The 13,152-nt window shown below is 38.2% G+C and overlaps 1 protein-coding gene across 3 annotated transcripts in view; it reads right to left on the reverse strand.

Annotated features, from left to right (window-relative positions):
- Positions 1-1,594: 1,594 nt before the first annotated feature.
- The window catches only part of Srek1 (splicing regulatory glutamic acid and lysine rich protein 1), a 34,938-nt gene continuing 23,380 nt past the window's right edge, over positions 1,595-13,152 (reverse strand). For 2 of the 3 annotated variants that reach the window (XM_055601877.1, XM_055601879.1), the window contains 3 exons: positions 10,298-10,393; positions 6,918-7,062; positions 1,595-5,798 (listed from right to left, as the gene is read on the reverse strand). In XM_055601877.1, coding sequence (XP_055457852.1) covers positions 5,661-5,798; positions 6,918-7,062; positions 10,298-10,393 — 379 coding nt within the window. In that variant the 3' untranslated portion in view covers positions 1,595-5,660. The remainder of the gene's footprint in view (positions 5,799-6,917; positions 7,063-10,297; positions 10,394-13,152) is intronic. The other variant, XM_055601878.1, reaches the window with a different exon arrangement.

Raw genomic sequence — 13,152 nt, forward strand, 5'->3', positions numbered from 1 at the left:
ACACACACACACACACACACACACACACACACACACACACACACACAGGCTCATACTGGCTTCACTGGAGAATTACATCTAGCAATGTAGTACAAATTCCCTCAGGAAAAAAAAAAAATGAAGGAACAATTTTAACTTATGCAATTAAATGAGCAATGACCATTTTACCAAAACAAGAAAGCCTGAACAGTTTAAAGAAGGCTAATTAAGTGGCAATATACATTGAAATAACCCAACGTCAGACCAATTAAGTGTCCAGAGAAATAGATTAAAATGAAAGGGACTTAACTCCAGTACTATAACTACCTCTCTACCAGGGGAATTTCTCCCATGCATCCACAATCATTCCTGATAAATAGCATGTTAAGATACCGGGGGGGGGGGGGGGGGGGGGGGGGAGATGGGGGAGGTGGTTGGCGCAGGACTGATGGTGTAACACTCGGGTACATAGCTAAGATTGAAGATGAGGAGTTCAAGTCCAGCCATGCTAAACAAGACCCACGCTCAAAGCAACAGTTAACAAGGACCCTTCAGAGGAAACCAGAATTGGCATAGCAAAGGTAAATGAGAGCAGTGTCAATAGAAATTGGCAGTAAGAACTAGCATGGATGGTGGTTCCGGTGAACTGAACACCTGAGGCACACACTTATCACCACAAATTGTAGAAAGAACATTTGTGACACTAGTATATAATAACTAATATTAAGCCAAGCGGTGGTGGTACATGCCTTTAGTCCCAGTACTCTAGAGGTAGCAGCAGGTGGATCTTTATGAGTTTGAGACCAGCCTCGTCTACAGAGTAAGTTCCAGGACAGCCAAGGCTACACAGAAAACCCTGTCAAACCCTATCAAAGAGCTACTCCAACCTGGCATCCATGAAAAAGGCCACATACTGCAGTCTACATCTGCTATCAGCAAGTTTCCTAAAAGGGCTCTCCAGCATAACCCTTTGGAAAACCACTGGCTAGTTTTATCTGAAAGGGCAGCTAAGCCAGGCACTTCACTCATCATGGATGGGCCAGCCAAGCCACAAGATCATACTAAATCCTAAATCTACACAGATTGCAAGTAAACACAATTAGAAAATGACTTTTGGGAATTAGTTCTCTCCTTCTACCGCACAGGTCCTAGTGACCAAAGTCAGGTCACTGGGCTTGTCAGCACATGCCTTTACCTGCTGAACCATCTCACCAGCCCTAGTTAACTTATTTTTAAGGACGTAATTTTGACTTACTGGTCAATCTCACTTAAGTTGGCCACTCTGAGCACACATGATAGAAAACTGTACTCCCCCAAAACCAAAGAAAGCATTTCACTCGCTATTAAGGTATGGTAGCAGTGATCACTACACAAAAATCCCCACACAAAAGGGACTCACAGCATTAACCACTTAGAATAGCAGTAAATGCTTGATATGGTAACCCTTAATTACAGTTACCACCCATGACAGGACTGCCCAATATACAAAACTCTGTCAGGGTAGTCATTTCTGAAGCCTGGAAGAGCAAATCACATTTCAGTTATAAAAACAAGCGATAGTATACAAATAAATACCTGTCTCAGAAGATGAAATTACTACTCAACAGTGAAAGGATTTCAAGATTTTCATTTTATTAAAAATATAGCATCATAATTGCATCATTTGATAGCTCTTTACTAATAGCATGTAAAAGTACTTCTACTCACAGACTCACACCTAGGCAGTATCTTTATGCTTACAATAACTTTTCCCTTTTGAGGATCTGTAATACTGTTCTATTAAACTACTTGAGACCAAGAAGGTGTTTTTAATTACAAAACTGACCTCTACAATTACACAGCATATTCAATCTTGTATGGAAATCAGTTCTCTGGATTATTCCCCCATTATGTGTTGGCTACTGGTACCATTTACTAGTAGAATTCTACAATTCTTTCAGTATGAGTTTGATGAATCTGAACCTAAATAGTCAGGAATGTCTCTATTAGAAAAACAAAAACAAAACAAAGACAACAAAAAGAGACCACTACTCCATTCTCAACCTAGAATTTAAATATCATCTCTCCCCAAATTGGCAAATTTCCAAATGAAAATGTTAGCTGCCAGTAAGCCTAAACATCAGGCAACAGACTAAAAACCTACTTTTAAAATACATTGTTATGAGCTGGGCTGCAGTTCAGTGACAGACCACTTCAGATGTGAAGCCCTGGGTTCAATCCTTAAAGTGAGGGAAAAAAAAATTAACCATAAACAAATCAATTACAGAAATTACTAACATTTCTTAGCCTGGAATGTAAAAAGATCTACTACTAAATCTAACCTGGTTATGGACCAGAAGTCATAAATGGCTTTAGCTTTCCAATTTTAATTTATGTATCGCTCACTCTTCAGGTGAGATCATTAATCATACAATAAAAGACAAAGGAAATTGAAAGGCTGACCTACAAATTAAGTAGGAACCAAGTTTTATTTTTAAAGATTATTTTGTTACATTTAGATTCCTGCTTCCAGGAACAAAATGATGCCCTTTGAAGACCATTAAATTTGGGAACTTGAACATAATTCAAATGACTATTAGCTAAACATGAGAAAACGTTAAGGTGGGAAAAACACAAATACATATGTACAGCCACTGAACTTCTACATCATGGAGCTAGCTCAGCTTCATGACCAACTCAATCAAATCCTATTTCCAGTGACTCACAGAGATGCTCCATTACTCAATGCATTCCTCCAAAAAGGCTGATACTAGCTGCTGACTCAACTAACATGAAATCATACTCTATCTGTAATTCACTGTAAATTGGAATTATTTTTAAAGCCTATTAGTGAGCTTCATAACCCCTAAATTTAAATAACCTCATAGGTTAAGACAGGTCTAGATAAAAGGCTGGATCTTTTTAACATTTAAAATGAAAGCCACACAAACTAAACAATGACATTAGCATTTTAAAACAGATTTTTCTTGACCAAAAAAATAAATCATCCTGATTATAAACATTGGTTTTTATTTGTAATTTAAGCCTTTAACATAAAGATAAATACATAACAGACACTGAATCTGTTCAAAAAAAGAATTCTAAACATGGAGATTACAGGCTGAGCAGTGGTTTTTTTGTCTAAGTTAGCTAGTCCTTCACTGTGAAGCCAGCAGGTTAGTGCCTACACCAGCTCAGTGTGCACAGGGAAGCTGTCCACAGCATCAGACTGTCCACAGTGAGGAAAAGAACAACCACAGTTGCCGTCAGTCAGAGCGGCTCCTCTTAGCTTACCTCAGGTTGTCCTGACAGCCATCTATCTTGGGTGAAAAACAATATTCTTGAAAGAAATAAAACACCTTAACAAAAAACAGTAGATGAGTAAAAACAAATAGGCGTACCTGTCTCCCTCATGCCAGCGAGTGTTGCTTCTAAGAAAAACAAATTCTACAGCATCTGAATTCACTTTTGCTTGTGTTCCTAGTCATTCTGAGTTTTCAAAACCATTTTCTACATTAATGATTATTTAAGCAAAATAAATACCTGCATAAAAAGTACTTAGCAGTAGGAATTAAATGTTAACATCCACCATGAAAACATTTTTAACGGTCCACAGGGGAGGAAAACACCTCAACTTCAAAGGGCTGTTTTAGAGACAATGCAAAAGCCTGCATTGTCCCGGACTCCATATGCCAAACAAAACAAGAGCAGGATGAAACTAAAGAGTCTTTCCTCTAAAATACTCAACTTTATTAGAGAAATGGTACTAAAAAATAACAAAGATTCAAACATTTGCTCTATTCTACTTACATATCATAAATAAGACAGCGGTTGAAGCGAGACACACTCCTTCACAATCTTTCCACAGGTGCCCAAGTATTTCTGTATCAGAATAAGCTGTTTACCAGCCAACCGTATGTGGCTAAGTGATTTAAATGGCCATCTATACTTTACATAGTAAAGTATTTTCCAAAAGTTTAATGTACACAGTGACAAAAAAGAACACACACATATACACACAGTAATTCTGAACACCTGAAGATGATCAAGCAGCTTCATAATCGAACCAGGCTTTATGATTTGCAGAAAGGGCCTTTCTATTCTTCAAATTATAGTTTCAACAGTATTAATGTGAAAACAAGACTCAAGTTGAAACCAAATAACTAAAGTGCTACCTGGCTTTTTAAATCTGTGAAAGTAACTCTTCCCCCCGTGAGGTAAGGCAACTAAGTAATTTGATTGTATTAGGTTGTATTAAAATAATTACACTTGATTTTCAAATAACCTTTGCAAATTGAAAGTGGGTTTTTGTTTGTTTTGGAACTATTAACAATAATGAAGAGTGCATTAATTAGAATTTATAGTTTTGAAGAAAACATTAACACAGATGTCATTTTACTACTTTCATACCTTCTGCAAAAAGCTGAGCCCAAGATTGATGGATGACCCTGTGTCTTAAACTCGCATAAGCAAATCGTTAAACACAAAACCACCTCCATATGATCCCAGTCCTCCCTTTAAAAATAATCTCGGCATCATTAGGAGAAAATGACTGCGAGGTAATATTAAGGCCATCCAATGAAGTCAATCGGTAGGTTTCCTCTGATCTAAGAGCATGTCTCCTTTTTAATCATCACAGTAGAAAACTGGTGGTCCCAAAACTACATTGTTGTCTGAAACTCCCCAAGTCTTGTAAACAGGACTTTACTTAACTGAATTAAGAAGTGCTTCTGACACACGACGCACACACTTCCCAATGGGTGTGACTAGAACACAGCCATCTAGATTCCATATGAACTGAGAATGACTGGCACACAGAAGATCCTAGAAAGCAGCACACCACACATTGTAGAAGGCACTAAAGCTTCAGCTTGTGCTCCCTAGCCCATTTTGAAAATTCAGTTTCCTTTTTATAAAGGCATCTTTGCCACCTATGGCTGGCAAGACACACTGCAAATTTTTTTCATGAGCTTGAAAATGTCAACAAAGTTTAAGAAGAAACGCTCATTTTGTGGCAGACATCGAATACTGACATGTTAGTAGTATTCGACACAGTTGTTCTTTTTTTTTTGAAAGAGAACAGTAGCATGCATTGTCAGTTGGTTTTTAATCCACATATTTAGGCAGCTTTAATCTGTAGAAACTGTTTTAAAGAAAAACTGATGTCCAAAACAGTGAGCAAAAGAAAACACAATAGTGAGAATTTACCACAATCACTGTAAGCCCTGTGAAGTGAATGTTAAAACTTCTTACATACTTTGCACTTTACAAGAGTGTGTATATCTGCACAAATTTCAAGCACATCAAACTGTACATATTCAATTTTTTTTTAAAAAAGTAAAACAATACAAAAGTCAGTAACTAGCATTTTGTAAGCGCCTCCAATGCTCATCTCTAGTCTTTAGGGATAGCTCCACTCTGCATCTTTGATGTTCAATTTCTTTGCAATGCTCCTGGCAAACACTAATGCACTGCATGACAAGTGTGACAGCCACCATGGAAACGCAGACTTCAGAAGATGGTGAGTTTGGGGACATCTGGCATTTCATGATGTCCACGCTCCATAACAAGATGTCCACAATGTCACCTCATAGCTGGAAAAGCTGTTAGTTTCCACTCATGGGTTTCTTCCCGTTTCCACCTTGCTGTGAACTGAAAGCTTTGGGTTTGCTCCCACCTGGAGGGAGATGCAGCTGGCGGGCCTACACGGCGTCAGCTTGGCTACAGAGGCTCTCTTCATTTGGCTGGCAATTCCCATTCTGCTGCACTTTGTTTTCTTCCTCAGTCCTTGGTGACTCCTTGTCCCCTGCATCTTTGCTCACACTGGAATCTGCCTTCTCCTACAACAGACAGCACGAACATGTTCACTATAAGAACTCTCTGTGACTGCGGCTGAAGGATGTAACTGTCTTTTGTGAATAAGGCTGCATTGTTTTCTTTCACTAAAAAACCATGCAAGCATGTATCAATTTGTCCTTTGTATGTTATTTCCCACAAAAGATGGGCAATTCATGGTAACAAACTCAGACTTTAACAGGTGAACAGAAATTCTAGCTCTTCAAAACAGCCTTATAAAACAAAACAAACAAAGCCAAATAGCTTTCCAATACACAAGAAATAACTGTGAACATGGACAAAAAGAAGTTGCTATTCCTATTAGAAAACCGTCAACAGCAGTCCAAATTCTGCCCTCAGGCTAAGAAAAGACTACAAAGAACGCCTAAGATATAATACATGCTTAATAAAGAACGGTGATTCACAACCTTTTTTCCAAATAGAATTAGACATGACAAAATAGCAAAAGAAACTGAACTGACAAAACTCCTAAGTACTTACAATTTCTAAGAAAAAGCTTAATTAGGGAGTTTCATTTTTAACTCTGTATTAGGGAATTTAGTTTTCATGTACTACACATCAACAAATCTAACAAATCTAATTGTAACTATATACTACAGAACCAATGACAACAAAGTCTCATAAACACGCTCAAATGTATGCCAAGGAGAGTAGTATCAGACCCACATCTCATAAACATATCAAATACATTTGTTACTTAGGGGTTCTCTAAAATTTTCTCCTTATATGTTATTTACTGATTCTCCAAAATAAGGAATTAAGCTGCTTACATTTTAATTGTCTCTCATCTCTTCAAAAGATAGTATGTATGAAGAGCAATGGTGCACAGGGCACCTCTGATGCTGGGGGCAGACTGCTGCTCTGGGGGGACAGGACTGCTGCCCTAGGTGGGGTAGGAGGCACTGTGCTTCTGCACGCAGGCCCTAGGTGAGGGGCTTACCTTGTTTTGTTCTTCTTCAAGACAAGAGTTTCTCTGTGTAGCTCTGGCTGTCCTGGACTTGCTTGGTAGACCAGGCTGGCCTCCAGTTCACAAAGATCTGCCTGCCTCTGCCTCTCCTGAGTTTAAAGGTATGCATCACCACAGCCTGCTCTGAGTGCCTTACCTTAACTTGCGTGTTGGTCTTCTCCACCTTCTCCTTCCCATCTCGGTCACCAGAACTCTTTTTTGTGGAGGTGGAACGCTCTCTTTCTCTCCTGTCACTGATGTGGTCCCGTTCTTTTTCTCTCTTCTTATCTTTCTTATTTCTGCTATATTGAAAACGCAACAGTTATCTTCTAAGAATGTAAAGACCTACTCTATCGGCTGGCAGCAGTCCTTATCTAACATAGCCTATCCAAAACAAGGCACTGAAAATAAGTATGCTAGAAAATTAGGTTGGCAAAGGAACAAAAATAGGTCCTACAACCTGACCTATTCCCTTTGTTTCAGTCAGGGTTAAAGTCATTTCTGCAGCAGCCACCATGTGTTCCTTTTTGACACAACTTGGTATTGTCAATTTACTACTTTTTAAATGCTCAAGATTTACTTTTCTACCAAAATAAGGATGAGATAAAAACCCAACTACAGCCAGCCTATACTATAATAGTTCCTTATCCACACACTCAACCACAAGTCAAAATGCTACACCTCAACACAGGCATTTCTTTTCCTGGTCATGGAAACTCTTCTACTAAATCCCTGACGCCTACAGACTTTTTTCTTTTCATAATTCTCTGACTATACCATATACTAGCGTATGTTTTCATATGAACCTTCTCAACTTAATGTATGAACATTCAAGAGGAAATAAAAAGAGACAGTAAGATGGCTTAGTGGACATCAAGCATAATGCCCCGAGTTTGATCCCTGGGACCTACAAGATAGGAGAGAACCAACTACCCGTCCTGACACCCTCATTTACACAAAATAGAAACAAACAAACAAACAAACAAACAAAAAAAACCATTAACAGAGAATGAAAAGGACAGAGATTGAGATGCGAGAGAATCTTAGCATCCAGCAAAACTTAGAATTTCAAATAACCTACTATGTTCCTTATCCATCTCATCTACTACTAGAAACAAGAACCACCAATTCACAACCACCCATAAAACATACGGAGCTCCCTTACAAATAAAAAAAATTTAGAAAAATCACAGACCCCTAAGATTATAAGGGAGAAATTATTCAAATCATTTGAAAAACACAACTGCTCCTGACCTGACTGAGATAATTCTAACATGGAAATATGAGAAGTTCCTTCTTATAAGTAGTTTAAAAATAGATATGAGACTAATGGAACAAATAAAGACAACTATGAAGAAGATCCAAAAACAAATGAAATTCTGTTGTAAGAAAAGTACCATTCAAGTCACTGGGGAAAAAATGATTTTTTATAACAAGAGGTTTGGGGTGAACTTTCTAATCATTTGCAAGGTGTTAAAACAGAATGCACATGCCATTCTGCATAACAGAAATAAACCAAATTGGCTTAGAGACCAAATTTGTTTTTAAATGAAATGACTACATACTAGAAATTAATATGGGTGAATTCCAGGTTAAAGGAAATTTCTGGCCACAACTAAAACTTCAAAGACATAAAACAAACAAAAAATGTAAAAATTTTTTGTAAGAAACTTTACAAGGCAAAACAACATCAAAAAAAGAAATCTCACATGCCTCAAAACAAAGCATATTTATGTGTGCTATATTTCTTTATATATGGCTTAAAAACTAAAAGAACAATACAAAGAAGCATAACAAACAATAAACTACATGGGCTGGAGGTGGCTCAGCAGTAACAGGCAGAGGACTGGGTTCAGTTCGCAGCACCAACATGAGGCAGGCTGCAATTGTCTGCAACTCCCCCGCCCTCTTCCTGCCTCTGCAGGCATTGTGCTTACATGCACAAACACAGACATAGAATTAAAAAACTACAAATGACATTTTAAAAGAAAATACAATCAATCTAACTAAAGATAACAAAAACACCACCAGTTCATATGCTAGCTACAACACAGTAAGGAAGGAACTTACAGAAGACACACTGGAAGGCAAGCCTGAATGCCATTAGGAGCATCACAAAAACAATGCACATACTCAATGCAACCCCTACAATGACCGTTAACAGCATCAGCAGCAGACACAGGAAAACCCACCCTAAAACTCATATGACATCTTGAAGGCTTTTCATACAGCCAAAATGATCTTTTAGAAAAAGAACAGATTGAAGCTGGAGAGATGACACGGTTGTTAAGAGCACTCAATGTTCTTTTAGAAGACCCTGGTTTAGTTTCCAGCACTCACACAGAAGCTCATAACTTCCAGTTCCAGGGAATCTGACATCTCCTCACCTCCACAGGCTCCTGGATACATGTTACAAACACTTAGGCACACACATAAAATAAATGAATATATAAATATTTTTAAGGAAAACAGGGTTAGATGACTCAGAATTTCTGATCTCAAAATGACTACAAAACTACATTAACTGAAAACATGGTACTTGCCTAAGGACAAAATATGTACAGCTATGAAATGGCCTAGAATAAACTTGTATAGCAGGTCAAATGATTTTCAAGATGGGTGTCAAAACCATCATTCAATGGTAAAATGGCTGTTTTCAACAACAGTGCTGGGAAAATCTTAAATCCAAATGCCAAAGAATGAAGTTGGAATCCCACCTCTAACCATATATAAAAATTATCTCAAAATAAGCAAAAGGGTTGACCAATGGCTCAGAGTGACAGCATATGTTGTGCGACCTGAACCCACATATAAGTAGCAGAGAACTAATTTCATAAAGATGTCCTTCAACTTCCACACATATGCTGTGACACAGACACATCACAAACACACAAATAATAAAACTTAAAACAAAAATAGGTCAACAGACAATAGCAGTTTATCATAAGCTCAAGGGTAGTCTAGTCTACTAGTGTGTAAACATCAAAATGAGACCTGGGCATAGTCACTGATGACACAAATATACAAGAGTATGCCATCCCTTGTGTGAAGAAAGAAAAAAAAAAAGGAAAATACTTATTTGCCTAATTTTGCAAAAAGAAACAGAAAAAAAGGCAGGCAGAAGGAAAATAGAATATTATCCCAGAGCCAGAGTCCCAACATCATCAAAAGAAATGAAGACACTCTCACCCGTAGGGAGACATTTCTTATAGTTACGAATGGTGAAAAGGCACAGCCCCTAGCTAATCTATTTCATGCTACTTTTTAGTCTAAGGAAAAAACGTATACATTTCCATCTTGTAACTATACAAAACTAGTGAAAAAAAGGGGAAGGGGGTTCAATGGTCAACTCCTTTAGAGACAGAGTGGATGAGCACATGGGTGGAAGATGATAGTTTTAAACACCCACGTCTTTTATTAATTCTGAAGAATTCAAATTTTAGCCATTCAAAATGTAAAACTTAAAAACAGGTTAAAGAAGAAGTTCTTTTTCATGTTCTGTTCCCTCTTTATGCTTTTCCCAGAAGCATCACCTACCCCCTGGGAGATGGAGACCTGGAAGACTTTCTCTTTATGGTCTTTGATGTTCTTGGTGATCTGGAAGAACTCCTGCTCCTCCTCCTCCGCCTTTCCCTGAAAGACAAAACATGTCACTTTCTAAAATCAGCCACTGAAATTAAAGACAGTTCAAACTACAAAGTTAGATTTTTTAAAAAATGTTTTTCAGACCTTGACAATAGCCTCAGGTTTCTCAGTACTGAGACTGTCGGCTTATACCAACAGCTTAGCTTATTTTTATTGGGAGAAGGGTTAAAGGGATCCTGGAGATAAAATTGAGGCCCTGCCACATGACAGACAAGTGGTTTGCCCCTGAGCCACTCCCCTAACCCCTTAAAGGCCCATTATACTCTTTTTAAAATCATGTTTTATTACCTGATTTTAACGTGGATCAAATTATGAACCATACATTTTATTGTTGACAAAACCATCATCTAAAATTTCAGAAAATAAAGGACAACCTCCTTTTCATGTTAGTATATAAGTAATGAGTTTCGCTAGAACCAATTTTCCAGTGGAGAAACTATTAACGATGTTTTAGACTCTTAGACTCAAGTATCTTCTCTCTTAGTGACTAAAATCTTTCCTGTCATTATGCTTCTGGCTCTTCCTGCCCTACTGCGAAGACATTACTTTCTAACAAAGTAACAAAGTCTGGCAAAACTGAAAATCTTGCTAAGGTCTGATATGTCAGAATGACAAAAAAGCATTTAAATAATTTATTGAGAAACTGCTTTCCCCTCAGCTTGCTATCATTACTGTTCAGGTAATTTTAAATCAAATGCACAAATTTACACACATAGTTAAAATCTAAAATTTACATAATTACAAAGAACATTTTAACATTAGCAATGCATATTTTAAACTACATCATATTTAAGAGTAGTTAAATTAGAATCAATGAACTTCACCATGTTCACAATTCAAGGGATATATGGGGACATATTTATCAAATGATTACTATAGCCAATGATCTTATATAAGAAGTTCTGCTAAGGGCTGCTAATTGTTCCGTGGATAAAGGACTTCCTGCCTAGGCACCAATGTAAATGGCCAGGCAGGGGTGGCACAAACCTGCAATCCTGCTCCAGGAGGCAAGAACAGGAGGATCTGGCAGACTTGCTAGCCTGGACAGTCAGTGAGTTTCGGGTTCACTGACGTCTTGTCTCAAAAACTAAGGTGAAGAGTGACCGAGGAAGACACACACACGGACCACTAATTGCAACACATGCAGACATAAATGCACACACTGCAAACACATCCCCCACACACAGAGCAGCAGCAGCTCTGAGAACCACTGACCACACACACAAAATATAAATCCTCTGAAATTCAAGTTCTCCATTCTATTGCTTTTAGTTTTCTTTCATAAATGTAAGCACTTAGATTATTAGTTGTATATACAGTTTTCATTTTGAAGAGTCAAAAGAGCAAAGATCTTTAACAACACAAATACTATTTAAACTGGGTCTACTTTTTCAATTGGAAACAAAGAAAACTCACGAACAGTAATTCAAGACTTACAGGGCTGTGCTGAGGCTAGAGGAGAACACCTATAAAGGGGCAAGGAGCAGAGCCAGGCACACAGGAGGTGCTCCATAGAGAGAGATTTTATTTTTTTTGTGGGAGTAGAAACAGAATGTTGAAGAAAAAAGTCAAACCCAAATCTATTCACATGTGCTAGAAAAGCAATGATAAACAGTCTCTGCCCTACCTTTCTATTTATTTATTTATTTATTTATTTATTATTGCTGTTTTTGTTTTTTGAGATATGTCTTCTCTCTGTAGTCTTGGCTGTCCTGGACTGTAAAACAGGCCTGCCTAGAACTCACAATCCTCCTGCCTCTGCCTCCCTGAGTGCAAGCACAGGCATGTGACACTGCACCCAGCTTCCTTCCCTTTCTTTTTGACAGTAGTTTTACAGTAGGAAACATTTAAGTATTAAATCTTTTTTAAAATACAGATTAGGAGACACTGTTGCAAATATAAGCATGAAGTACTTTTTTGAGCAGTTAGAATGCTTCCCGTAAAGGAGGGGCCTACTACAGCATGGGAAGCCATAGCTACCGCTTAACTTGACGTTACTCCCAGAGAACTCGCAGACCATCAGGGATGCACATGTAGTCATTTACTAACCACCTCCTTTCAGCTCAGCCCTGTCTTTCGGTCTGTAGGTCCCAGGTCTTAAGATTATGCTCAGGACTGAATGTGAACCTTTCACCTCCTTTAAACATAAAACAAAGGAGCTGGGTATGGTGGCACACGCCTTTAATCCTAGCACTTGAGAGAGTTGCGTTTGAGGCCAGCTAGGTCTACACATTGAGAGCTACATAGAGACTCTGTCTGGGGGCGGGGAGAGGGAGAGGAAGAGAGGAAGAGGGAGACGGGGAGAGGGAGGGAAAATGGAAGAAAGCTAACAATCATTTTAGAGTCACCAGAAAAATAAACTTATGTTACTAATTAGAAAGGATTCAAATTGTTTGATACTGTAAAGTAGAGGATCTGGATGGCACAACAACATGAGGGCACCCACAACATGAGTTAACAAAATCACTTGTAAGCAAGGTGGTTCACAGGTTAGCCTGATATCCAGGGCAAAGGTTGTAATTGTGTTTCAATGTTGAGACCATTGTGACTGGTGTTAGCTTTCAACTTCATGGTTGAAAAGCATGTTTTAAAAAGCTGGTATCAAGTACTAGTCACACTTTCTATCAAGAAGGAAACAAGGTACTACACTTCTGATAGCAGAGAAGTGGGCAATGGAAAGGCCTGTTTTTACCACAGTTAGTAGTCTCACAAGCTTGCTGGAAGAACTAAGTGAGACATCAAAGTCA

This window comes from Psammomys obesus, unplaced genomic scaffold (genome assembly GCF_907164565.1).
Source record: "Psammomys obesus unplaced genomic scaffold, mPsaObe1.curated_primary_1811, whole genome shotgun sequence".
Taxonomy (NCBI): Eukaryota; Metazoa; Chordata; class Mammalia; order Rodentia; family Muridae; genus Psammomys; species Psammomys obesus.